The sequence below is a fragment of the Balaenoptera acutorostrata genome, chromosome 20 (genome assembly GCF_949987535.1).
Source record: "Balaenoptera acutorostrata chromosome 20, mBalAcu1.1, whole genome shotgun sequence".
Taxonomy (NCBI): domain Eukaryota; kingdom Metazoa; phylum Chordata; class Mammalia; order Artiodactyla; family Balaenopteridae; genus Balaenoptera; species Balaenoptera acutorostrata.
This window is the reverse complement of record NC_080083.1, coordinates 35954395-35982054: the sequence shown is the minus strand read 5'-3', so window position 1 is coordinate 35982054 and position 27660 is coordinate 35954395. Positions and strand designations below refer to the sequence as shown.

Here is a 27660-nt window from a genome sequence, read left to right as displayed (position 1 = left end):
TTTCAATACAATAAAAAAAGATCACCTTGATATGTCTAGTTACCATCAGTCACCATACAAAGGTATTAAAATATAATTGAATATATTTCCCATGCTATACATTTCATTCTATGATTCATTTATTTAGTAATTGGAATTTTGTACCTTGAATTTCCCTCACCTATTTCACTCATCCCTCCACCAGTTTGTGCTCTGGTAACCAGCAATTTGTTCTCTGTATCTATATTTCTGCTCTGTTTTTTCTAGTTTTTTTTTTTTTTTTTTTGGTTTGGTTGTTCATTTCTTTTGTTTTTAGATTCACATATAAGTGAAATCATATGGTATATGTCTTTCTCTGTTTGACTTACTTAGCATAATATCCTCTAGGTGCATCAATGTTGTTGCAAATGGCAAGATTTCATTCTTTTTTATGGTTTTCCATTGTACATATAAACTTTTATCTTCCTTATCTGTATATCTATAGATGAACACTTAGGTTGCTTCAATATCATGATTATTGTAAATAATGCTCCAATAAAAAAAAAGGTGCATATATCTTTTCAAATTAGTATTTTTTTTTCTTTGAAAAAATACCCAGAAGTGGAATTGTGGTTTTAATTTGCTTTTCCCTAATGATTAGTGATGTTGAGTATCTTTTCATGTGTCCGTTGGCCACCTGTATGTCTTCTTGGGAAAAATGTCTATTCAGGTCCTCTGACCATTTTTTTTTTAATGGTATTGCTGGGTTTTTTTGATGTTGAGTTCTATAAGTTCTTTGTATATTGTGAATATTAACCCTTATCAGATATATCATATGAAAATATCTTCTCCCATTCAGCAGGTGGTCTTTTCATTTTGTTAATAGTTTTCTTCTCTATGCAAAATCTTTTTGGTTTCACATAGTCCCATTTGTTTATTTTTGCTTTTGTTTCCCTTGCCTAAGGAGATATATACAAAATATATATATATTGCTAAGGCTAATGTCAAAGAGTATATTGCCTACAAACTCTTCTAGGAGTTTTATGCTTTCTGATCTTACACTTAGGTCTTTAATCCATTTTGAGTTTATTTTGTATTTGGTGAGAGAAAGTAGTTTACTTTGATTCTTTTGTATGGAGCTGTCCAGTTTTCCCAATGTCATTTATTGAAGAGGCTGTCTTTATTCCATAGTGTATTCTTGTCTCCTTTGCCATAGATTAATTGACCTTAGGTGCATGGGTTTATTTCTGGGCTATCGATTCTGTCCCATTGATTAATGTGTCTGTTTTTGTGCCAGTACCATACTGTTCTAAATACCATAGCTTTGTAGAATGAGTGGAAATCAGGGAGTGTGAAACCTCCTGCTTTGTTCTTCTTTCTCAAGATTGTTTTGGCTATTTGAGGTCCTTTGTGTTTCCATACAAATTTTAGAATAAATTATTTGTTCTGGTTCTGTAAAAAAAATGTCATTAGTATTTTGATAGAGATTACATTGAATCTGTAGGTTGCTTAGGTAAAATAGTCATTATAACAATATTAATTCTTCCAGTCCTTGAATATATCTTTCCATTTGTTCGTATCATCTTCAATTAATGTCTTATAGTGTTCCGAGTGCAGGTCTTTTACCTTCTTGGTTAGATTTATTCTTAGGCATTTTATTTTTTCATGCAATTGTAAATGGGGTTGTTTTCTTAATTTCTCTTTCTGATACTTTGTTGTTAGTGTATAGAAATGTGACAGATTTTAGTATATTGATCTTATATCTTAGATCTTTACTGAATTCATTTTAGTAGTTTTCACATTCTTTGTTGGTGTCTTTAGGATTGTCTCTATATACTTTCATGTCATCTGCAAAGAGTGATGGTTTTACTTCTTCCTTTCCAATTTGGATTCCTTATTTATTTTTCTTGTCTGATTGTTGTGGCTAGAACTTCCAATACTGTGGTGAGAGAAGGCATCCTTGTCTATTTCCTAATCTTACAGAAAATGCTTTCAGCTTTTCACCATTCACTGTGATGTTTAGCTGTGGTCTTGTCATATATGCCCCTTATTATGTTGAGGTATATTCCCTCTATATTCACTTTGTTGAGAGTTTTTGTCATAAACTGTTGTTGAATTTTGTCAAAATCTATTCTTGCATCAATTAAGATGATCATATGACTTTTTATTCTTCATTTTGTTAGTGTAGTGTATCTTGTTGATTAATTTACAGATATTGAAGCATTCTTGCATGCCTGGGATAGAGCCCACTTGATCATGGTGTATGATCTTTTCAATATACTGTTGAATTGGTTTGCTAATAGTTTTTTGAGGAATTTTCCATCAATTTTCAGCAGTGAAATTTGATTCTAATTTTCTTTTTTGTGGTGTCTTTGTCTGCTTTTTGTATCAGGGTGATGTTGGCCTCATAGAGTGATTTCAAAGGCCTTCCTTTCTCTTCAATTATTTTCTAATAGTTTGAAAAAGATAGTTGTTAACTCTTCTTTAAATGTTTGAGAGAATTCACCTGTGAATCCATCCAGTCCTAGACTTTTTTTGTTGGAAGTTGTTTGATTACTGATTCAATTTTATTACTGGTATTTGGTCTGTTCTTATTTTCTATTTCTTCCTAATTCGTCTGGGAGATTGTACATTTCTAGGAATTTATCCATTTTTTTCTAGGTTGTCTATTTTATTGGCATATAATTGTTCATAATGTTTTCTTATGAGTCTTTGTATCTCTGTGGTGTCAGTTGTAACTTCTCCCTTTTCCCTTCTGATTTTATTGATTTGGCTCCTCTCTCTTGCTTTCTTGATGAGTCTTGCTAACGTTTATCAGTTTTGTTTATCTTTTCAAAGAACCAGTTCTTAATTTCGTTGCTCTTTTCTATTGTTTTGTTTGTTTGTTTGTTTCTTATAAATTTATTTCTGCTCTGATTTTTATTATTTCTTTCCTTCTACTAACTTTGGGGTTTTTGGTTTTTTTCTAGTTCCTTTAGTGTACAGGTGGATTGTTTATTTGAAATTTTTCTAGAGGTAGGCCTGTATCACTACAAACTTCCCTCTTAGACCTGTTTTTGTTGCCTCTCATAGATTTTGGACTATGTGCTTCCATTTTCATGTGTCTTCAGGTATTTTTAAAATTTCCTCTGATTTCTTCAGTAACCCATCAGTTATTTAGTACCACATTGTTTAAACTCCTCATGTTTGTGGTTTTTGCAGTTTTTTCCCTTTTAGTTGATCTGTAGTCTCAAACTCTTTTGGTCAGAAATGATGCTTGACGTGATTTCAAACTTTAATTTTTTGAGATTTGTTTTGTGGCCTAGCATGTGATCTATCCTGGATAATGTTCCATATGCATTTGAAGAGAATGTGTATTATGCTACTTTTAGATGAAATGTTCTGTATATATCTTTTAATACTATTTTGTGTAATGTGTTGTTTAAGGCCAGTGTTACTGATTTTCCATCTGGATGATCTGTCCATTGATGTAAGCAGGGTGTTATAGTCCCCTACTATTATTGAGTTACTGTCAATTTCTCCATTTATGTCTGTTTATATTTGTTTTATGTATTGAGGTGCTCTTATCTATGTTAGGAGCATGTATATTTAAAACTGTTATATTTCCTTCATTGATTTATCTCTTGATCATTATATAATGTCCTTCTTTGTCTCTTGTTACAGTCTCTGTTATAAACTCTATTCTGTCTGATATAAGTGTCTCCATCCCTGCTTTCTTTTCATTTCCATTTGCATGGAATATCTTTTTCCATCCCTCATTTTCGGTCTGTGTGTGTCTTTAAATCTGAGGTAGGCCTCTTGTAGGCAGCATATATATGGGCCTTGTTTTTTATCCATTTACCCACTATATGTCTTCTGATTGGAACACTTAGTGCATTTACCTTTAAAGTAATTATTGTTAAGTATGCACTCATCACCATTTTGTTAATTGTTCTGGGGTTTTCTTTTGTAGTTCTTTTTTGTTCCTTTCTTCTTTTGATCTCTTCCCTTGTGATTTGATGACTATCTTTAGTGCTATGTTTGGATTCCTTTCTCTTTTAGTGTGCATCTGCTATCAATTTATGGAAAAACCTGAATGAATTTTTTGGCCAATCAAATATATAGCAATACATGATTATTTTATGTTCAAGTGTATTTTAACAACCTTGCATTTTTACTCCCCCCCTCCATGTTTAATTTTTTTACCTCCTATATCATACCTTTCTAGTTTGTGTATTCCTTAACTATTTATTGTGGATATAGATAATTTTACTTTTGTCTTTTAACCTTCCTTCTAGCTTTATAAGTGGTTGATCTATTACCTTTACAGTATATTTGCTTTTACCAATGAGATTTTTCCTTTTACAATTTTCATATTTTTAATTGTGACCTTTTCTTTTCCTCTTAGATAAGTCCCTTTAACATTTCTTATAAATCCAGTTAGTCATGCTGAACTCTTTTAGTTGTTCTTGTTTCTAAAACTCTTTATGCCTCCTTCAAATCTAAGTGATAGCCTTTCTGGGTAGAGTACTCTTGGTTGTAGGTTTTTTTCCTTTCATCATTTTGAATATATTGTGCCACTCCCTTCTGGCCTGCAAAGTTTCTGCTGAAAAGTCAGCTGATAGACTTATGGGAGGTCCCTTGTATGTAATTGGTTGCTTTTATCTTGTTGCTTTTAATACTCTATCTTTAATTCTTGCTATTTTAATTACCGTGTCTTGGTGTGGCCCTCTTTGGCTTTATCTTCTTTGGGACTCTGTGCTTCTTGGACCTGGATGTTAGTTTCCTTTCCCAGGTTAGGGAAGTTTTCGATTATTATGTCTTCAAATAATTTATCTGCCCCTTTCTTTCTCTATTCTCTTATGGGACCCTTACATTGTAAATATTAGTGTGCTTGATGTTGTCTCAGAGGTCTCAAACTATCTTCATTTTATAAAATTCTTTTTTTTTCTCTTTTCTGTTTTGTTAGGGTGATTCCTGCTGCTCTTTTCCAGTTTGCTGATCCATTCCTCTGTATCATTTAATCGACCGTGATTCCTTCTAGTGTATTTTTAAATTTAAATTACTGATTCTTCATCTCTGTTTGGTACTTTATATTTTCTAATTCTATTTCACTTCTCACTGTGTTCATCCATTCTTCTCCTGGGTTCACTGAACATCTTGATGATTATTACCTTGAACTCTTTATTGGGCAGATTGCTTATCTTCATTTTGTTAAAAATTTTTTCCTGAGGTTTTGTCTTGTTCCTTCTTTGGTACATATTTCTCTGTCTCCTCATTTTGCCTATTCTCTGTATTTATATCCAGTGTTAGGCAATTTGGTTATATTTTCTGATTTTGGAGAAGTGACCTCATGTAGGAGAGGTCCTATGGAGCCTACCAGCACACTCTCTTCTGGTTACCAGAGCTATATGTTCTAGGAGTGCCCCCTATGTTGGCTGCATGGGCCTTTCTGTTGTGGCAGGACCAACTACTGTGGGAATGATGGTAGGTGAGGCTGCATTCTTCCTGGTTGGCCACCAGTCTCTGCTTCACATGGTGGCTGCTGGCTCACTGGTGGGTTAGGCCAGTTCCCAGTACAGCTGGTTGCATGGATCGGGGGGGGGGGGGCGGGGGGGGGTCCCTGGGCTGGTGCTGTCCTTCTGGTCGTCTAAGCCAGGTCCTAGGGCAGCTGGCTGTGGGGTCTGGGATGGTCTTGGGGTGGTGCTGGTCCGCTGGTTGGTGTGTAAGTCCCAGGCACTAATAGGATAGAAAGAAGACTCTAAAATGGTGCTTGCCAGCACCAGTGTCCTTGAGGTAGAACAAGTTCCCAGGCACTGCCACCAGTGTCTGTGTCTCCAAGGTGGGTTCCAATTTCTTTCTGCCTCTCTGAGAAGCTCTCCAAAATCTGCAGGTGGGTCTGATCTGGGATACTTTCAAATTACTGATTCTGCCCTAGGTCCTTTAGCATGTGAGATTTTGTGTGCACCCTTTAAGAGCAGAGTCTCTATTTCCTAAAGCCTTCCAACTCTCTCAATATGTCATCCTTGCTGACCATCAAAGCCACACATTTTGGGGGCTCATCTTCCTGATGCAGGACCCCTTAGCTAGGGAGCCTAATGTGGGGCTTGGTCCCCTTCCTCCTTGGGGAGGAACTCTGCATTTGTTATTGTTTTCCCATTTATGGGTTGCCTACACAGGGGTGTGGGTCTTGACTATATTATGTCTCCACCCCTCCTACCCAACTCATTGCAGTTCCTTCTTTATACCTTTAATTGTGGAAAATATTTCAGCTAGTCTTGAGGTTGTTCTTGTAGATAGTTGCTCTGTAAATGATTATAATTTTGGTGTGCCCATGGCAAGACGTAAGCTCAGGGTCTTCCTAATCCTCTATCTTGACCACATTTCTCCCAAAGTAGGATTCTTATATCCATATGCAGTGCAACAATATATGAGTGTTGTTTGAAAGTACACTTATTTTGGATTTTGTCCTATGTGTCAGATATTAACAACTGGATAAAAAGTACTCTTCTTCAAGAAAAAAAAAAAACATTGCTTAAAAATTATCATTGTAAATAAGCATCTTAAAAGGTAAAAGAAACCACATTGTTTGTAAAATAAATATCCTTTTTTATATCCAAGACATCATATATTTTGATTCTCATCTATTATTACCCTTTGTAGTCTTGTGTTCACATTGAATTTCAGCTCTACCTCATGCTAAAACAAATAAACAAACAAACAAACAAAACCTGTAATTCATCATCTGAGCTCTATGCCAAATCAAATATGTTCAAACAAACACAGTAACACAGTGAGGTACTGCAGCAGAGCTGCTTCGTGGGTTTGTAAATAAGGTACATTTAACAATGAGCAGGAATAATGTTCATGGATACAAATGTGACATAAAACACATAATGACTGGGATGCATTTAACATGTTGATACCCAGCTGATCTCAGACTTCAAAATGTGGCAGCTTGCCCAAATTCTACAAAACCTCCTAATCTTGCAGAGAGGTTTTTAAACCTTTTAAGCTGGATACACATTTCTTCAAGGAAAAACTAAATTCAGAGCCAGTGATTTGAATCCTTACTTCCAAAATAAATCTCCAATTCATTAAACACCATCTTTTAATAGATTGCAAACATGATTTAGCTATTGTCTATCAAGTTTAGGCATTACATTATCAGTTAGTTTATCCAACTACCATCTATATTTTATATTTTCCACCTTTCACAAATGCAAAGGAAATCATCAAACGGTCCTCAGCTCTTCAAACAGCTGACAATGCAAAGCATGCCAGATATAAATATTTACACCATCAAAAGTAAATGTTTCAAAAATTCCAAACTCCAAAGCATTTGAAAATTGATTTGGATCAGGTACACTTTACTAAATTAAAAATATATTTTTTAAATCACATAACAACAAAAAAACACCAAAAGATAACATAACTTATGAATGATTTTTAACTCCAGCTATCTCTCATTCTCTTCTTTCCCAATAAATTTTAGAGAGAAGCTTTCCTGAATTAGTTTTTTTTATTTCTTTCACATCAAGATTTTCCTCTAAGATGGTCTGATGGAAAATGAAACTTGTATATTCACTGTTTGTGTTAGTTTGCTACCTTTTCCATCCCACTCCCTATGTACTTTTTACCTAATAATGCTTTAAATCCTTGTCATACTCTTAAGAAAAAATTCAGTTCCTTAACATGGCCTCAGGATCTCGCCTCTGCCTTCTTCTTCCATCCTTATCTCCTCACCAACTCCTCTTAGGTCTCTGTGCTTCAGCCTTGCTGGCCATCTTTCAGGTAATTTCTGGAATTCAGGTACCAGCCTTCCTTCTGCTTTGTGTGTGTTTAATTTTTTCATTTCTCAGTTTGCCTAGGATATAGTTAGATCCTCCATCACCCTCTCCAAGAAAGAAGGAGTGATTGCATATTCTAAATTGCAATTTGCCCTTTTTATATACTGGTCAGTGAACCTATACATGCTCATGACTTGATTTGAATGATTCAACTTTTTAGAGAGAGGTATATGTAGAACCCAAGTCAAGTTCCTTTTAGGGTTTGTAAAATAAAACTGCAATTGGAACAATAATTAAGGTAGGTTAGTTTTCTATACAATCAGAACAATAAACATCATGAACTTATATAGGACCTTTTTACAAAAGTGCTTCCCAAGTCATATTTAAAACAGCACACAAACACTACTTAGCTAAATAGTCTCAATCACATGCAAGATCCTTTAAAACTTGCCTTGTGACCTGAGTCAAAGTCACTAACAAAATTTTGATGGGTCATTCGATTTTTCAATGCGTGTGTGAAAATTATGTGATAAGAAAAAAATACAATATATCTGAAGGCGAAAAGATTACTTACAAACTTGTGGTAATTAAGGTGAACAGACTGCATAAGGGAAGTAGAAAGCAGAGCCCAAGGAGCCCAACCCCTGGAGAATCAGGCACCAGCAATAGTGAAATTTATCCAAATTTTAACCCCAGTTTCTTGCACACAAATGATTTTCCATTCCTCTTGAGTTCACAACAGCTAAATCACGTTCAAACACAGTTTTCTGTGTGTGCTTTTTCCACCTTCAACAATCTACTCAACAGTAAGGGTAGCTAAATAGAGATAAACCAGAAAAAAAAAAAAAACAAAAAAACACAAACACTAGATTCCAGTGATGAGGAAACCCCATGGACATTATGCTCTTCCACAAATTAAGGAGGAGCTCATTATGGGGGAAGGATAGGGAAGAAGGGATGTTGATGTGAGAATCGGGAAGCATAGTTCAGCGTTTCTGTGCAGGAGCTATGATTCTTAGCCAGCAAGCCATAGTAAAATTAATTATTGATTTTCTTATAAATCATCTAAGGTGATTTTTGTTTGTTTTTCCTTCCAGGATGATAAATGTCTGCTTTTACTTTTGTTAAATTTTTTTTTTCACTTTGTTGAGGTTAAAAGAAGCCCCAGTAAAGAGGTTTCTGAGAGGAAGAATTTTCCCAGCATGATATGCAGAGGAGGCAATGCTGTTTTCTAACTTTCTTTCATGAGCTACCAAGGGATAGGACTTCAGGCAACATCCAGGGAATACAAAGAAGTAATTAGAAGCATGAGGGTTTGACTAGGTAGAGAGAAAAAGCATGATTTACACATAATTATATTTGCTGGCAATAGGCCTGAGGTCTGTGATATTACTCCTGGGTGGAAAGACAAACTCATCACAGAGATCAAGGTCTGGAAGGCTGGCTTTCAGAATCAGCATCTCTCCCTGCCCTCAACTTCACGATGGAAGCAACATGGCTGCTTACCTTCCTGCCCCCAGTGTTGATGCGAAGGGGCGTCAGAAAGGGGTCGAAGATCATGTGACTAGTCTCTATATTGACTGGCGACTGTCGTTTCCCCACAGAGCAAAGATTCCAAGCTGAGTTCACCAATCCCCAGAAAGAAGGAACTAGAAACAGAAAGAAATTTTAGAATCAGGCTGGGGAAACAATGGAAAAAGAGCTATGGCACAAAAGTCATAAAATCAAAGAGAGCCATCCAATGTTTCCCACACATAGAGATCCTTGAGTGTCGTTATGGCAGTTTCCTGGCCTGAATCTTGGTCAATTTCTCTAACTCTTACCTTCATGATGTCTTAAGATCAGATTTTATTTATTTTTGACCCATTGACTCTGTGGCCTCTTTGATGGGTATAGCTAGCATTAATGACTTAATAAGAAGATGGCATAGTCCAGCCACATCATCTTTTCATATTGAGGTACACTAAATATATAGCAACTCCTGAGCTGATGCTCTGCTTTTCTGTTTGGCAAGAATGATATGGGAATCAACCTTGTTCTCGATAGAAAGTTTTATAAGCTTTTCAAAGAAGTAGCATTCAACATATATAAGGTATTTATTCTGCTGGTTGTCAAGACCAGACTGAGGGAGTGAATTATTTTATGACCCCCAATCAATGCCGGACAGGAGCTTGGCAAGTTGATTTAATGTACCATCAGCTGAAGAATGCGTTCATTGATAAGCAGAAAAAGATGGCATTGAGTGCTGAGTGCAAATATCCAAAGGGAAATCATCCACTCATTTTCAGTGTCACATTAAATAATCTACTAAAATAAATTTCTGGACAATTTCCAGTCCTATTTTCTTCTGTTTAAAAAAGTTAGCAGAGCAGTGGGGTAACCAACCTACTAATTTTACATCAGTGAAGATCAGCGACTGTATCTTCAACATTTTCCTGCCCCCTCAGTATCTTTACTGAGGCTTTAGATCCATGTGTCCTTTATATGCCTCTGAGATTGTATGATCATCATTCAATCATCCATCCACAGCATCCATCAGCAGTCCAGTGAGCTCCTATTGCATGTCCAGCCTTGGGTTAAGTTGAATTTTGAAGAAGGCAGATGCATGTAAGAACAATTACCACACTGGGGGTGGGGTACATATGAGGTTAAGTCAAGTGTATATGAAACTCTAGATGAGGGGCACCAAAGCCTGCAGCAGTGGAAGTGGAAACAGGGAGTGATTCCTACAGAAGATGAGCCTAACAATAAAGTCACAACACTCTCAAATATACGTGTCCTCTGAGGAACTCAAATTTAATACAACCTTTAATTTACAGCAGCCATTATTCCTTCCCATGTCATGGATGGAGAAAACTGAAGCAAGAGAGGAGTATGGCAAATACCTGCCAAAGATACTATGAAAGAGAGAAGTTTTGGGCTGGATGGTATGTCTAGTCCCATCTAAATTCAAAATTCTATAACCCTTTTAATTGTTACAGGCAATTATTGGGCAGAAGTGATAAAAAACAAGTTCCTTAGAGTCTTAGAAGAATGTTTCAACACCAAAATAAAGTGGGCTTCATTGTGAAATATAGCAAATAACCTAATTTGGTTTAACCCCTTGGCAATAAGCCTCTGGTAGATCCAACCCCTTTAATTAAAAAGTTTGAATTGACTTTCCAGCTATAACAGATTTTCAAAATGGCAACAATGGCCAGGGTTACAGAGAGAGAAAGCAAAGGAGGAAGAGGGGAAGGGGAAGTAGATAGAAGAATATGTACATGTGCTTCCTTGGCACTTTCATTTCCCATCATTATTTAAGTTATTTTATCTCTGCAAGTCACTTTATCTTTAGAAGGTACCATGACCTAGCAAAATTATAATATTTAAGGAAGCTCTTGCATTAAAAATGTATTTAAAAAACATAAACTTCTATCATCTCTAAAACGCTCTTTTAAAATCACTGACTTAATTTTATACTTATTCTTCAATCATTTCAAGTTTATTATAAAAATAAAGCCTCCATCAGTGCATGTTCTTACCTGTGATTTTCAGTGATGCACATAAACATGGCAGATGTGAGGATGCCAGGGATACAGTCATGGCACTGCCACAAATTAGTTGTGTGCCCTTAGATAGTCATTTATTTCTTGGGCCTTGGTTGGTCTCTATGGCCTCTGTTGTAGGCTGAATAATGGCCCCCTCCAAAGATGTCCACATCCTAACCCCAGAACCTGTGCATGTGTTACCTTACATTGTAAAAGTTACTGGACAGAAATTACTAAATTAAGGATCTTGAGATGAGTAGATTATCCTGGATTATCTGGGCCCAACATAATTACAAGTGTCTTTTTAATGAGAGAGGTGTAGAAGGATCACAGACATAGAGAAAAGATTTAAGGATGGAAAGAGAGGTCAGAGAAGACAGAAGATACTGGTTTTGAAGATGGAGGAAGGGGACATAAACTAAGGAATGCAGGCGGCCTCTACAACCTGGAGTAGGCAAAGCAACAGATTCTTCCCCTAGAGCCTCCAAAAGGAACACCAGTCTGCTGACACTGATTTTAACCCCATGAGACTCATTTCAGACTTCTCACCTCCAGAACTCTAAGATAATAAATTTGTGTTGTTTTAAGTCACTAAGTTGTTATTATTTGTCACAGCCACAATAGGAAACTAATACAGCCCCCTTTATCTTTAAAATCCTGTGAGACAAGAACCTCTTTGACAATCAGGCCATCTATGATGTCCTGGGGGGCCTTCCCTGGAAGGCAGATTCATAATAAACATAGTAAGAGATGATACATGTTGCATTTCATATACTCCCATGAAAATTATTAACAAAAATAATCAAATCCTATAAATGGATTGCCAGACTGCTATTATATGGCAACATGGGTGGGCAGATGCTTCTGTGCTTTACAAATAAACTTCACACCCCAAAAGTACCCCCATAAAAACACAAACAGCAAAAATATTATGTGAACAACTGATTTGCTTTTATTGGGCATGGCATTCTTTATGACAAATAGTTTCAGGGTTTTAAATACCCACTTCACTATCGAGGCCTGTGTGTCTGGTTCTAACCACCTGCTTAGACAATTGAGGAATAACTGAGAAACACTCTTCCTTGCTAAGCTGTGACCCTCATTAGCTCCACTCCTGAAGAGGTATCAAAGTTTATTCATCACTGGATTGCTCATTTTAAATCAGCTGTAAATTAATAGTCTTTCAGAAATAGAAGCCACCTTAGTGGTCATCTAATCTAAATTAATAAACAAAATTAAGGCCATAAAGGCAGATAAAGTCCTCAACCCAAGGCCACACAACCAGGGAGAGGCAGAGAAGGACAGAGTAAGGACTTGTACCCAGGTCTCAAGACTCACAGTGCTCTAAATCCCTTCCACCTCAGCAGGCTTCATACATGAGCAGGTTATTAGAGTCAGAGTTTTAGAGTTAAATTGTTGTTATGGCCATTGTAAGACTTTTGCTACCATTTCTCTTTTCATAGATCAAGAGTAACATTAATGCTTAGTCTCCAGTTAAAATAAATTTCAAGTGCAAAGGTTTAAATCAAACTGCTTTAAATATCAATCATCCCAAATAAAGTTGGGATTTTTTAAAAGCCATTCAACTATAGCTGGGTAGAAAAAAGTCTTCAATTCAGGCAAGATAAGATGTGTTTGTGTCTCATCTGCAGGACCTCAAGGAGAGCTAATGGGGATGACTGCTCATGAAGAGCTGGACTAGGCAAGGTTCTAGTCCAGATGAAAGAAGTCAATGCTCTTAGAATCATTGTTATGTGTTGGGACAATAATTAAGGTGCAAATCTAGTCCAGGGACCTTAGGTGCCAAAAGGGACCAGGAATAGGTCTACAAATGTCATGTAATCTAGGTTCTAGGGAAATGCTATAGGAGGAAGGCTGTGGAAACAGAAGCATGGGGTGCCCATACTTATTAGAGCATGGGAGTGAGCCAGTAGACTTTACCTTCAGAGCAAGGCTGGGCAAATGAACTAAGGCTTCAAGATTTAGAGTAGGAAACTCTCCCTCTGCATTTGTGCGGAACTCTGTTATCCCCACGATCCTAATACATAACTATGCTCCATATTTTTGATCCTTCAGGTTTATAAACTCCCCATGTCACCCCTGGGAACGAAGTGACTTTGTAGAATGCTATGTCACTGCTTTTATTTCCAAATTTAGAGAATCATTGCTGAATTGTTTTTCTCTTAATTCCTATGGTTGTCCCAATAAATCAAATTTTTAAATTTTCTGTCATTTTTTAAAAAGCATCAGTTATTATGGTTTACTAGCTAATGCGGTGTCTTTTTCTAGCTTGACTGATACAACTTATTGTTGAGAAAAAATGTGAATGTAAATAAAGTAAAATTGAGTGAGAATTGCTCTAATTAGTAAACAACTGGTCTGAAATGTTTGAATGGCACCATCTCTAGAATCCTTTTCACACAATCTTTTAATTTACATATAACCTAAAACAGACACCAGACTTGGATATTTTTGCAAATTAATTTTCACAGAGCCTAAACAATGGAACTTAACTGCTGCATCACAGCTATGTGTTATCTTGCCAAAACATTTCCCTGTGGCAATGCTGTCATTGTGACCATAAACAACAAAACCCAATGGTCTCTTGGCTCTGGGTCCAGTCAGCTATGAAAATGCTCAGTGACTGATTTCAGCTACTTAAAACATGAGCCTTGGAAAACGCAAAACCTATCAGTTGCTTATTCAAAAACCAGTGGAACAAAAAGCTCAAGTTTAGTTTATTAACACATGGTAACCCTCAGACAAAACCAAAAAAGCTCCTACTAAAATAAGAAATAGTTTGAGAGAGCAATGAACTAGAGGGATCAAGTTTGATACTGAGTTAAAATTTGTCTCAGTGACATTTGTATCCTATAGAAAATGCTCTAAAATCAGTCTGAGCTTTTAGGCATCCTCCTTGTTCATTTGTCCTGAATTGTCATTTGTCACCTCAGCAGAATTTGCAGAGACCATGCTGTTATGGCAAGGAGTTTGACACTTGGAATTAATTTATGCAATTTATGTGACTTGCTAAATCCTATGGAAACAAGACAAACTCAATTAAAAAGTGTTTATTGACAGCCTATTATGTGCCAGACATTAGGCTTGACACTGAGAATTCATGCAGCAAATATTTACTGAGGACCTACTCTATGTGCCAGGCACTGCCATCAGTTCTGGGCAATCAGTAATGAATAAAACAGATATGGTTCCTGCTCTCATGGATCTTGCAGTCTAGTAGGGAATATGAGGGATAGTGTTTATCTCCAAGTTTATATACGCATATCTATGTAATTAGAACTATTTGCAAGTATGCTGTAGAAACAATTAAAACAGTAATGAACTATATAATATAGTATGGATTGGGGAGATAACCTAGGTAGAATGGCCAGGAATAATTCCTCTGTAGATGATATCTAACAAACCCTGGAAGGACCGAGAGGAGATGCTTCTGAAGAGTGGCAGGGCAGAGGGCGTCCAAAGCAGAGGAGAGGAGCAGGTCTTGGCAAAGAAGAGCCTGATGTGTTCAAGGAGTGGAGAGGAAGAAAGTTAACCTGAACTAGATGAGCCAGATGAGAAGAAAAGTGAGATGAGATGAGGTTGGCCAGGTAGACCAGGGACAGGAACGTGCATTTTACTCTAATGTATTAGAAAGCAGCTGAGAATTTGGGGCAAGGGAGTACCATGGTCTGATTTATGAATTAAAAGCCTTGGTTGGAATACAGCCAAGAGTGAGCTTGATTACCCTTGGAGTAGTTTGAGTAGGAAAAGAATTGGTTTCTAAGCAACAGTTGGGTTTTTATGAGAATTTAATCCTATTGCTTTGGGTTTGTTTAAATTCTATCTCAAAGGCACAACTAATTGAATGTTTTAAAAACTATTCTCTTCAATATATGTTCCAATAAAATAGCATTTTCCTATGATGCAACGAGTGCATTACAAGTAATCATTTGAAGCAAGGAATATTTTCATGAAGAGATTCAGCTAAGGCAATCTTTTCTAGCTTTCAAGCAATAAACTAAGTCCCCAACTTTTCTGCCAAAGGAAAGCAATTGCAAGTTGGGAAAATGAATACTGGCATAAAACATATTTTCAGTGAATTCAATCCTTACAAATAAAGGCTTCTGCTTCAATATAGCCATCTCTACTATAGGGTTATAAAGCATATGAATACATTTAAAATAAGAACTCATATCTTTTCCTTGCTCTTTTCCTCACCAGAGCTGATTTACTGTCCATTTCCCTATTCTCAACTCTAATAAATCTCCACTTTGAGCCATTATTAATGAGCATGTTTGAAATACTCACTGTTGCAGGATTTTTGGCCCCTTTCTGATTTCAAATTTATATCATAGGGGGAACTGGCTTTGAATAACTCTTTTGCTGCAATTCCTCTTCCACTGTTGGGACTCTGATTCATATTACATGGAGGGCTTCTAACTAGGGCTTCCCATTCTCTCACTTGGGAATCTCTAAAGGGTTGGAAATATCTTACTTAATACATAATCATTAATTTGTGCATTCACCTAAAAATTTAATGGATTATCTCCTATGAGACAGATTTTTTTAAATGCACAAATTTTTAAAAATGTTCCCACTCTAATGAAGACCTCTAATTGTGGGAAGACAAGCAAGCTAACAAATCATGTTATAATAAAACATGTGTTATAATTAAGGTGTGTGAATATTAAAGTCTAAGTGGAGACAGAGGAGTAAATTGATCCTGACCCTTTCCTTAAGTGATGGCATCAGCCTTCCTAGCAGAGGAGACGTTTGAATTAATCCTGAAAGTATGAATAGAAACTGCAAGCCATACAAGTCTTATAACTAGTTAAAAGACTAAAGTTTTTCTAGAAACTGAGACAAATTATTGCTGGAATTAGAATAACTTTTATGCAGGGAGATTTTAAGCCACTGGGTCTTCTGAATTCCCCAACTTGGAGAGTTTTTATTACATAGGAGGAAGACCATGAGCTACCATATCCTTACCATGCAACCTTGAGCAGGGGGTTAAACTTCTATAGCCTTAGTTTCTGCATCTGTAAAGTGAAGATGATACTTCACAGAGTTGTTGGGAAGATAAGTGAGAATATGCTTATAAAAGGTCTAGCATAATGTCATTTCTATAACAAGTATTCAATGAATGTTGGAGAATGAGTCCCGTGAGGGGATGTTGGGGAATGGTGTGGCCACCAGCTCTGTGATCCCACCACCATAACATTCCAGAGATGAAAAGGGTAAAGGTTCCAGGCAGGATGCGGAAGAGAGGAAGGTTTCAGATGCCCACAAAACCCAACCTGAATTCAAAGCAGGGAGCAGTCTAGGTCATAGGATTGGTCTCTCAATTTCATACTTTTAATGAACCATGTGAAATTATTTCTTGGATCTATAACTCTCAACGTCTGGATGAATGGAGGGAGTTAGCAGTGATATGGGTCATCCAAGATGGTTTTATCTACAAAGAAAATAATTTTAATTTAGCTTTTGGAAGTTGGTGGATTATTTGTTTATACAGCAGCTTCAGCCTCCTGTTTAGGATTGGTTCTAATATGCTAACTGGCTTGCATCCCTGCAAGCACATCAACAGAAGGTGAAGTGAAAGGAAGGAAGGGGGAGTTTTCATTTGCTGATCAGTCACCATAATCTCTGTGCTAGGAACTTGACATATCTTATCTTGCTTAATCCTCCCCACAGTTCTGTGAGATAATATTACTGTTACTTTGTAGATGAGAAAAATAAGACTTAAAGAGATTATATGACTTTCCAAGGTCATTTGGCCAGTAAGTAGAGGGACTAGAATTTGAAATCAGTTCTTTTCTCTAAAACAAAGAAATAACAAGACAGACAAAGGAAGTAAAGTAATGCATGTATGGTAACATGTGAAACAATACACAGACATATAAAGCAAGAGGTAATCATCTCACCCTCCTTCCTTCCAATGACATCCCTGAGGTAATTGGTGTAAACACTTTATTAGGCATCATTCAACATCTTTCACTATGTGCATACAAACACATTCAAGTACCTATACACATAGAGAAGTTCTATTTATAAAAACAGTTTTTGTTTCAAGTAACAATATACCATGAATGTCCTCTATGTCAATCCTTCATAGAGCTACTCATTCATGTGTAAGGCTACAGAGTTTCCATAGTTTGAATGCACCTTACTTTTCTAAACCATTTCCTAAATGAAAGACATTAAGATTGTTTCCATCATATTTTACCATGAAAATCAATGCTGCAATAAATAACCTCAAACATATACTTTTCGTACTAGTAGTATTGTTTAGTCAAGGTATGTACATGCTTTATTTTAATAGATGCTGCCAGGTTACTTTAAAAGATACTGGCAGTGTCTATAAATATTTTTTTTTAATATATATATTTTATATATATATATATTATTTCTTAACCATATTTGCTTATTTATTTATTTATTTATTTTTATATTATTGCTGTGTTGGGTCTTCGTTCCTGTGCGAGGGCCTTCTCCAGCTGTGGCAAGCGGGGGCCACTCTTCATCGCGGTGCGCGGGCCTCCCACTATCGCGGCCTCTCCCGTTGCGGGGCACAGGCTCCAGACGCGCAGGCTCAGTAATTGTGGCTCACGGGCCTAGTTGCTCCGTGGCATGCGGGATCCTCCCAGACCAGGGCTCGAACCCGTGTCCCCTGCATTGGCAGGAAGACTCTCAACCACTGCGCCACCAGGGAAGCCCTATAAATATTTATGTTCCTATCAGCTATGTGTTGTATGTCCACTTCCCCATAATCTCCATAGCACTGAATGTTATTTATTTATTTGTTTATTTACTTATGACAATCTAATAGGAAAGATGGGATTTCACTGATTTAATTTGCATTTCTTAACTACTGCCACGGTTGAGTATCTTCTCATATGCTCATTAGCTATTTGCATTTCTCTTCTGATCCTATTCTTCATGTATTTTTCTCTGGGTTATTTGTGTTTTTCATATGAGTTTTATGTATCATTTGAATTCTAGAAATATTAGCCCTCTGTCACATGCTATAAACATTTTCTCCTAGCCTATTAACTACCTTTTAAGCTCATTTTTGGTATTTGGTTATCTAGGGATTTTTAAATTTTACATGGTTGGATTTATCGATCTTTTTGTGCATAAGGTTTCTCTGTTTTCTCTATTATTTAATATTGCATATCCAACTAGAGTGTATGTATTTTCCTAAATATTAAAAAAATATTTTTACTGTTATAGTTTTCACAATTTTATTTTTAAAATCTATCAGAGATTAATTTGTATATACTTAGACCACAATCTGAGGTCTAAGATTTTCCCAGATATAAACTGAATAATGACATTACTATTTATTAAATAAACCATCTTTTGTGACCAATTGAGTGTTACTTTTATCACATATTAAGTTTCCATATACATTAGATTTGCTTCCAGTCTTTCTGGATTATTCAACCTATATTTATATTCCTGTGTCAGTGCCATATTGTTTTGAGTATAGTTACCATTTAAGGTCATTTATAAGATCAGGCTTCCTGATCAAAAAGCCTGCTCTCTTTCCCTGTTACCTCTAAAGGACCATACATGCTCCAGGGAAACTTGCTAGTATTAGTGACTCTAGGAACTTAACTGTGTTAAATTCTGAAAAATTCACCAACACGCTATTAGACAACAATTCCCTACAAATTCAAACATCTGGTGAAACACTTAAAATCCTGCAAAACATGTGGATATCTTGAAATACAGTGTCCTTTATCCATATCTGTTTGAGTATGTAAACATCTCTCTCTCTTTGTCACCCTCTAATTCTCACTCTCTCTATATGTGTGCACAAAATTACCATTATACAAATTGCAAAAGTATGCAAATGATGAAAGCCCTGCTGCTCAGACGTATGTGGAGATCAGTCGCCTTTTACAACTTCTCAGTGTTCACATTTGGGTAATCCTAGAGAAATCTCCAGCCGTTCCAGTCTGTCTTGATTTTGGCATGTATTTAAGGCATTTTCTTTACTATATTTGCAAAAATAAGGGCTCAGTTATCTTCATACTACATCAGGAAAAATAATCTTTGTGCTATCCCTGAGTCTTGGGGCCCAAACACAATAAAATTGGTCACTAAACAGGGAACAAAAACACACAAATGATCTGTTGGTCTTTTCCCAATTTTGTACTGGGATGTATTGTCCAATAAGCTTGCATTTATTTTCTGTTGAGATGCTAGATTTAACTTCTTTGACATAGTGACTTCTACCAACACATTTAACTTCTCTTCTTAATTTTCCTATTTGACTTTTGCATCAACATGCTTCCTGTTAGCAGGCAATAAAACATGCAGGCATCTCACTAACTGCAGATCTCTATCAATCATCCCCAAAATCTTATCAAAGATCAAATCTGGGTGAATTCTTTGCTTTCAAATGATTCTTGTCCAACCGAGGTACCGCTAGCCTAATCCAGGTTCCCAATGCCATGTACTTTAGTTTTTGCAACAGTTCCTTAAATTCCCCAACTCCAGGGTAAGTTCCACATTACAAATGATATGAGAGCTGAGCAGACACAGAAGAACCATGACTGGAAAATAGGCTACATCTCTGGTTCACAACAGAATTTAGTGCACAGCAAGGGTCAGGATTAGATTACTCAAGATCTGTGTTGTCTTGTAGCCCTAGAGCTCTGATTCAATGCCATCATTACACCCTTAGTTCCCATTCCAATCCTTGGCACACTCAACAACTCAACAACTACTAATCAAATGTGTAGATAGATAAGTGGATGGATGGATGAGAAGAAACAGGACCATGCTGTCTGCTTTGCGTCTTATTTTCTACCCAGTGCTTGTCATATTAGAGTCCTTCAATACAGTTTGTGGAATGAATGGATGAACATCATTCTGTTTCATTTCCATACCCTCAAAAACACAGTGTGCTCATTCCTACTTCTGGGCTTCTTTTCCCCTGTGCTTCACTGAGGTATAATTGACAAATAAAAATTGTATACATTTAGGTTGTACAACATGATTTTTTTAAGGTGTACAATGTGATGATTTGATATACATATACATAGTAAAATGATTACCACAACCAAGTTAATTAACACATCCACATAGTTACCTTTTCTTTTTGAGGTGAGAACCCTTAAGATCTACTTTCTTAGCAAATTTAAAGTATACAATACAGAATTGTTAACTATAATCACCATGCTGTACATTAGATCCCCAGAATCTATTCATCTTATAAGTGTATGTGTGTGCTCTTTGACTTACATGTTCCCACTCTTCAGATCCTGGCAACCACTCTTCTACTCCCTAGTTCTATGAGTTTGAATTTTTAGATTCCACATTTATCTTATTTTCTCTCTTGACCTTCCCCTATCAAATCCTATACATCCTACAATTCCTAATTTAAATCCCAATCCCTCCATAAATCATCCTTTACTGGTTAAGTCATCCCTCTGGATTTCTAGAGAAGCTGGTTAGATGCCACATAATTTCATATTTAATTACACATGGTTATATTTTTCAATGTTTTGCAAATTCATTAATATCAAATTATAAGTAGAAGCAAGCACCTCAAGATCAGAAACTTGAACATAGCACAACACCTGATTACAGGGCCTAGGCCTATAAAAGATAATTCATGAAGTGATTGTTCAAGATGAAATCTCTCTAAGGAACTTTTTAAAATAATTTTTATTAGAGTATAGTTGATTTACAATGTTGTTTTAGTTCAGGTGTACAGGAAAGTGAATCAGTTATACATATACATATATCCACTCTTTTTTAGATTCTTTTCTCATATAGGTCATTACACAGTATTGACTAAAGGTCCTTATTAGTTATCTATTTTATATATAGTAGTGTGTATATATCAATCCCAATCTCCCAGTTTATCTCTCCCCCACTTGCCCTCCTGGTAACCATAAATTTGTTTTCTACATCTGTGACTCTATTTCTCTTTCATAAATAAGTTAACTTGCACCATTTTTTTTTTTTTTTAGATTCCACATATAAGTGGTATCATATGATGTTTGTCTTTCTATGTCTGACTTACTTCACTCAGTATGACAATCTCTACGTCTATCCATGTTGCTGCAAATGAAATTATTTCATTCTTTTTTATGGCTGAATAATATTCCACTGTATATATGTACCACACCTTCTTTATCCATTCCTCTGGCAATGGACATTAAGGTTGCTTCCATGTTTTGGCTATTTTAAATAGTGCTGCAATGAACATTGAGGTGCATTTATCTTTCCAATTATGGTTTTCTCTGGATATATACCCAGGAGTGGGATTGCTGGATCATACGGTAGTTCTATATTTAGTTTTTTAAGGAACCTCCATACTGCTCTCAATAATGGTTGTACCAACTTACATTCCCACCAATGGTATAGGAGGGTTCCCTTTTCTCTGCACCCTCTCCAGCATTGTTTGTAGATTTTTTGATAGTGGCCATTCTGACTAGTGTGAGGTGATACCTCATTGTAGTTTTGATTTTCATTTCTCTAATAATTAGTGATATTGAGCATCTTTTCATGTGCCTTTTGGCCATCTCAATATCTTCTTTAGAGAAATGTCTATTTAGATCATCTGCCCATTTTTTGATTGGGTTTGTGTTTTGATATAGAGCTGCATGAGCTGTTTGTATATTTTGGATATTAATCCCTTCTTGGTCACTTCATTAGCAAATATTTTCCCCATTCTGTGGGTTGTCTTTTTGTTTTGTCTAAGTTTTCCTTTGTTGTGCATAGCTTTTTTTTTTTAATTTTTTTTTAAATTAATTTACTTATTTTTGGCTGTGTTGGGTCTTCGTTTCTGTGCGAGGGCTTTCTTTAGTTGTGGCGAGCGGGAGCCACTCTTCATCGTGGTGCACGGGCCTCTCACTATCGCAGCCTCTCTTGTTGTGGAGCACCACTCCAGAGGTGCAGGCTCAGTAGCTGTGGCTCACGGGCCCAGTTGTTCCGCGGCATGTGGGATCCTCCCAGACCAGGGCTCGAACCTGTGTCCCCTGCATTGGCAGGCAGACTCTCAACCACTGCACCACCAGGGAATCCCCTGTTGTGCATAGCTTTTAAGTTTAATTAGGTCCCATTTGTTTATTTTTGTTTTTATTTCCATTACTCAAGTAGGTGGATCAAAAAAGATATTGCTGCAATTTATGTCAGAGAGTGTTCTACCTATGTTTTCCTCTAAGAGTTTTATAGTATCTGGCCTTATATTTAGGTCTTTAATCCATTTTGAGTTTATTTTTGTGTATGGTGTTAGGGAATGTTCTAATTTCATTCTTTTAGATGTAGCTGTCCAGTTTTCCCAGTACCATTTGTTGAAGAGACTATCTTTTCTCCATTGTATAGTCTTGCCTCCTTTGTCATAGATTAATTGACCATAGTGCATGGGTTTACCTCTGGACTTCCTATCCTGTTCCATTGATCTATATTTCTGGTTTTGTGACAGTGCCAAACTGTTTTGATGACTCTAGCTTTGTAGTATAGTCTGAAGTCAGGGAGACTGATTCCTCCAAGTTTGTTTTTCTTTCTCAGGATGCTTTGGCTATTCAGGGTCTTTTCTGTTTCCATACAAATTTTAAGATTTTTTTTTGTCTATTTCAGTGATAAATGCCACTGGTAATTTGATAGGGATTGTGTTGAATCTGTAAATTGCTTTGGGTAGTATATTCATTTTGACAATGTTGATTCTTCCAATCCAAGAACACAGTATATTTATCCATCTGTTTGTATCGTCTTTGATGTCTTTCATCAGTATCTTATAGTTTTCTGCATACAGGTCTTTTGCCTCCTTAGGTAGGTTTATACCTAGGTATTTTATTATTTTTGATGCAATGGTAAAATGGATTGTTTATAATTTCTCTTTCTGCTCTTTTGTTTTTAGTGTATAGGAATACAAGAGATCTGTGTGTATTAATTTTGTATCCTGCAACTTTACCAAATTCATTGATGAGCTCTAGTAGTTTTCTGAGAGCATCTTTAGGATTTTCTATGTATAGTATCATATCATCTGCAAACAGTGAAAGTTTTACTTCTTCTTTTCCAATTTGGATTCCTTTTATTTCTTTTTCTTCTCTGATGGCTGTGGCTAGAACTTCCAAAACATTGTTGAATAAAAGTGGCAAGAGTGGACATCCTTTTCTTATTCCTGATCTTAGAGGAAATGCTTTCAGTTTTTCACCATTGAGAATGATTTTTGCTGTGGGTTTGTGGTGTATGGCCTTTATTATGTTGAGGTAGGTTCCCTCTGTGCCCAATTTCTTGAGAGTTTTTATCATATATGGGTGTTAAATTTTGTCAAAACCTTTTTCTGCATCTATTGATGATCATATGGTTTTTATTCTTCAGTTTGTTAATGTGGTGTATCCCATAGATTGATTTACATATACTGAAGAATCCTTGCATCCCTGGGTTAAATCCCACTGGATCATGGTGTATGATCCTTTTAATGTGTTGTTGGATTTGGTTTGCTAGTATTTTGTTGAGGATTTTTGTGTCTACGTTCATCAGTGATATTGACCTGTAATTTTCTTGTTTTGTGGTATCTTTGTCTGGTTTTGGTATCAGGGTGATGGTGGCCTCATAGAATGAGTTTGGGAGTGTTCCTTCCTCTGTAGTTTTTTGGAAGAGTTTCAGAAGGAAAGGTGTTAACTCTTCTCTAAATGTTTAATAGAATTCACCCATGAAGCCATCTGGTCCTGGACTTCTGTTTGTTGGAATTTTTTAAACCACACTTTCAATTTCAGTACTTGTGATTGGCCTGTTTATATTTTCTATTTCTTCCTGGTTCAGTCTTGGAAGGTTGTACCTTTCTAAGAATTTGTCCATTTCTTCTTTGTTGTTCATTTTATTGGCATAGAGTTGCTTGTAGTAGTCTTTTATGATCCTCTGTATTTCTGTAGTGTCAGTTGTAACTTCTCCTTTTTCATTTCTAATAATAAAATTAGAAATCAATAAATATTTGAGCCTTTTCCCATTTTTTCCTGATGAGTCTAGCTAAATGTTTATCCATTTTGTTTATCTTCTCCAAGAACCACCTTTTAGTTTCCTTGATCTTTGCTATTGTTTTCTTCATCCCTATTTTATTTATTTCTGCTCTGATCTTTATAATTTCTTTCCTCTTACTAACTTTGGGTTTTGTTTGTTCTTCTTTCTCTAGTTGCATTAGATGTAAGATTAGGTTGTTTATTTGAGATTTTTCTACTAAGGGAATTTTAAAGAAAAACATTTGTGTTTGAAAAGACACCAGCAATGAAATGGATTTACTGATATTTTGATTCTTCTCACCAGCTGGTTCCCTAACATGCCCAGCCTTATGAAGCCCTTTGCAGTTCCACTAACATATCTTGCCTACAGTGGTTCCACTGCCTAGAATGCCCTTCCCAATAACCCATGAAGACAGCACTTTCTCATCTTTCAAGATGAAGGTCAAAGAGGCCTCTCTAGGAAGCTTTCCCTATCTGTTACTCCCTCCACTCTCCAGTCTTTTCATGGATCTCACACCCATCTTTGTGCAACTAGGGAATTCTTTTACTCTAATACATCTTGTTGCAATTTTGTACATGTCTGTCTTCCTAATAAATGGAAATTTTTTGAAAACAGACTTCTGTCTCTAAATCACCATTGTTATGCACAGTGCCCAGTATATAATAAATTCATAGGTAATGTTGTTTGAATTTTAAAAAGAATAAAAAATAGTCAAGACTTGATATACACTGGTGGAAGAAGAGACAAAAGGTGAGGGGTAGGAGGACTGCATTTTACTGAACATCTACTTTGTGACAGTCCCAGTATCAGGCATTTACTCAGGATGTGTATTTAATGTCTGATCACTCTCCCCAAATGAAGTGGGAAGATAAGTCCAAACCTATGGATACGGTCTTAACTATCTAGGTTGTTGAGTATGAATACCAGACACAATTAGGGATTGATGGCATTCTTATCAATGCAAAAATCCAAATTTGGGTTACCAAAAGGAATAAAGAAAAACGAATGGTTCGAGATGAAAAATCAAAGGAAGAAAGCGGATAAGTGAAGAGACTTGCAGTAGGCAGTAAGAAGAGGAATAAATGAATTTCATGAGTCAGTCAGTGAGGAGACAGAGAAGCATTTTATTCATTTCTATGTCCATGGACATGGTATGCTCTGAACTTTCAAAAGTATAGCCTGGGACAGAAATTTGATCCATTTCTTGTACCAATCATGGAAGGTAGATTGAAGGCTGCATCAAATGATCATATTGGAAAAAGAAGTAAAGTGGTACCACCACAGGAGACCATGACATTGGTCAATATGGCTTTAGAACATAAAATAATGCCTACCCATGCTGGTACTTATGTTTCCATCTTTAAAGACATTTCTCATTTTCACAGAGCATTGTACAAAGATTCAGTTATAATGAATGTAAAAGTGCTTTGTAAACTGTTACATATTCCTAATTTCTTAACTATTCATGTTTAAGTTGCAACATGCTTACAATGACCAGCATTTTCTTGGTCAGTAGGGTCTCTGCATTTCAGTACAATTTTGCTCTCCTGGCAGTACAACTCAGGTTCATGTACTAAATACAAGGAATAGATCTTTGTTGTAATGCTTGCTCAAACAGATAGCATGAAGGCTGGCCTTTTCCTTTATCATCATTTAAGGCAAAGTGCAGTGCTTAATAAACCATGCTCCAACTTATGGCTTCTCCAGGAGATCCATGGCAACACAGCAAAAGAAATTCATGCTGATCTGAGTGAAGCATTCTTTGAGACTGATCCAGCTTAGAAGGTTCTCTCAAATCAATGGCTTGAGACATTAAAGTCCAAAATCTTTTGGGAATAATGAGAATATGATTTTTTCTCATTATTGTTGGCAGCTCCCTGGTCTTAGTGGAGAAGAGCTCAAAGTGCCCAGAGGAAACACCAGTTCATAGTGACAGGAGATTAAAAGAGCATTTAAGTTTTAAAGGCTCAGATGCCTAGGAAAGTTAGCAAGGACTTTCAGAAATATAATCAGAAATATACAGTCAGAAATATAATCAGCAGTGAATAGATCTTTAAAAGTTTCCTCTGTAAGCAGCCTGAGTCTCAACTCCAGTTCTGGCCATCATTTCCTGCTTTTGTCTATGCATTGGGAAATCAATAAAAATCAGCAAAGCCCTCACTTTTGCAACACTTTAAGGCTTATAAAGCATTTTCTCAGAACACTCAGTTCCACTACTTTTGATATAGCTGTACAGAAGTTCATTAACAATCTGGCAGTTCAACAAAAAAGACCCTGTGCAAAGTCTGGATCACCAAACAGAAGAATGTACACCCCCTTCTCTCAGAAGGAGGCAACTCTACATTTCTTTGATCTCCTGGAAAGCAGGAAGCAAAACCCAAGTCCAGAATTAATCAGAGGTGATGGATTACTGATAGCTATGAACATATACCAATGGAGCCTTAGTGTAATGATGAAGTGTTAATTTCAGGGAATAGCAAGAAGCTATGAGCATAGGAGGCACTCAGTTAATATTGGTTCAGTGAGGAAATAAGGGAATAGCTTAATGTTTAAAAGAAAGGAATCAGGGAAAGATGGTTAAAGGGTCAAAGGTCTTTATAGGATGCTATAAATGAAGAGTCGGCCTAATGGTTTATTATTAAGTGCTACCTCAATTCTAGGCCCTGTTCCAGTTTAATCCTCACAACAGACTCATAATGTGAATTATCCCAATTTAACAGGTGAGGAAACTGAGGTTCAGGGAGGTTAAGTTTCACAGCCAGTAATAAGTCAGGCCTGGATTCAAAGCCAAGCAACCTGCAACCCTTAAATTCCATGTGATCTCACTCACCTTGATTCTTGATCTTTAAGTAAACACACCAATCAAATGCTGTCAAAAGAGCTGATTAGGGACCTCATACTAAATAAATCTGTGTGGGATTCAGGGATCTGCATTATTAACAAGCAAACCAGGTGCTTCCAATGCAGGTTGTTCATAGACCATAAAAATTGGAAAAAGAAAAAAACAGCTGATAAAATTAACATATATTGGGAGAAAGTAGGTCTCACAAATTTACAGCAAGGTGACCTGAATAATGATAGATCAAAGGAGAAAAGCATATCAACCAAAGGGTTGATAAGAAAGAATAAAACAGAGAAAAAAACATCCACATTTTGCTTCCTGCCCTGTCACATGAGAGAGGCACAGAGGGGTGTTTCTTGGTGGGAGTAGCAATATTTCACCAGAACTCACTATAGCCCTCAATGTTATCCACCTTCTTTTGTTCTAGTTCCTTGTTCACCAAGCAAACCTCAGATAAACATTCCTAAATGTTCTAATCTCAAAAAAGAAAAATATTGTTTTAGATGGTAAACAGAAAGAGTTCAGCTATCGGGGGCAGTGGTTGGCAGTGGGTTTCCCAATTTCCTCATTATAAAGT

At 36.4% G+C, this 27660-nt stretch overlaps 1 protein-coding gene across 7 annotated transcripts in view; it reads right to left on the bottom strand.

The window, feature by feature from the left end:
* CA10 (carbonic anhydrase 10) overlaps window positions 1-27660 on the bottom strand; it is a 622534-nt gene that overhangs the window by 363986 nt on the left and 230888 nt on the right. For all 7 annotated transcript variants that reach the window (XM_057535532.1, XM_057535531.1, XM_057535529.1 and 4 more), the window contains one exon: window positions 9234-9376. In XM_057535532.1, the coding sequence (XP_057391515.1) occupies window positions 9234-9376 (143 nt within the window). The remainder of the gene's footprint in view (window positions 1-9233; window positions 9377-27660) is intronic.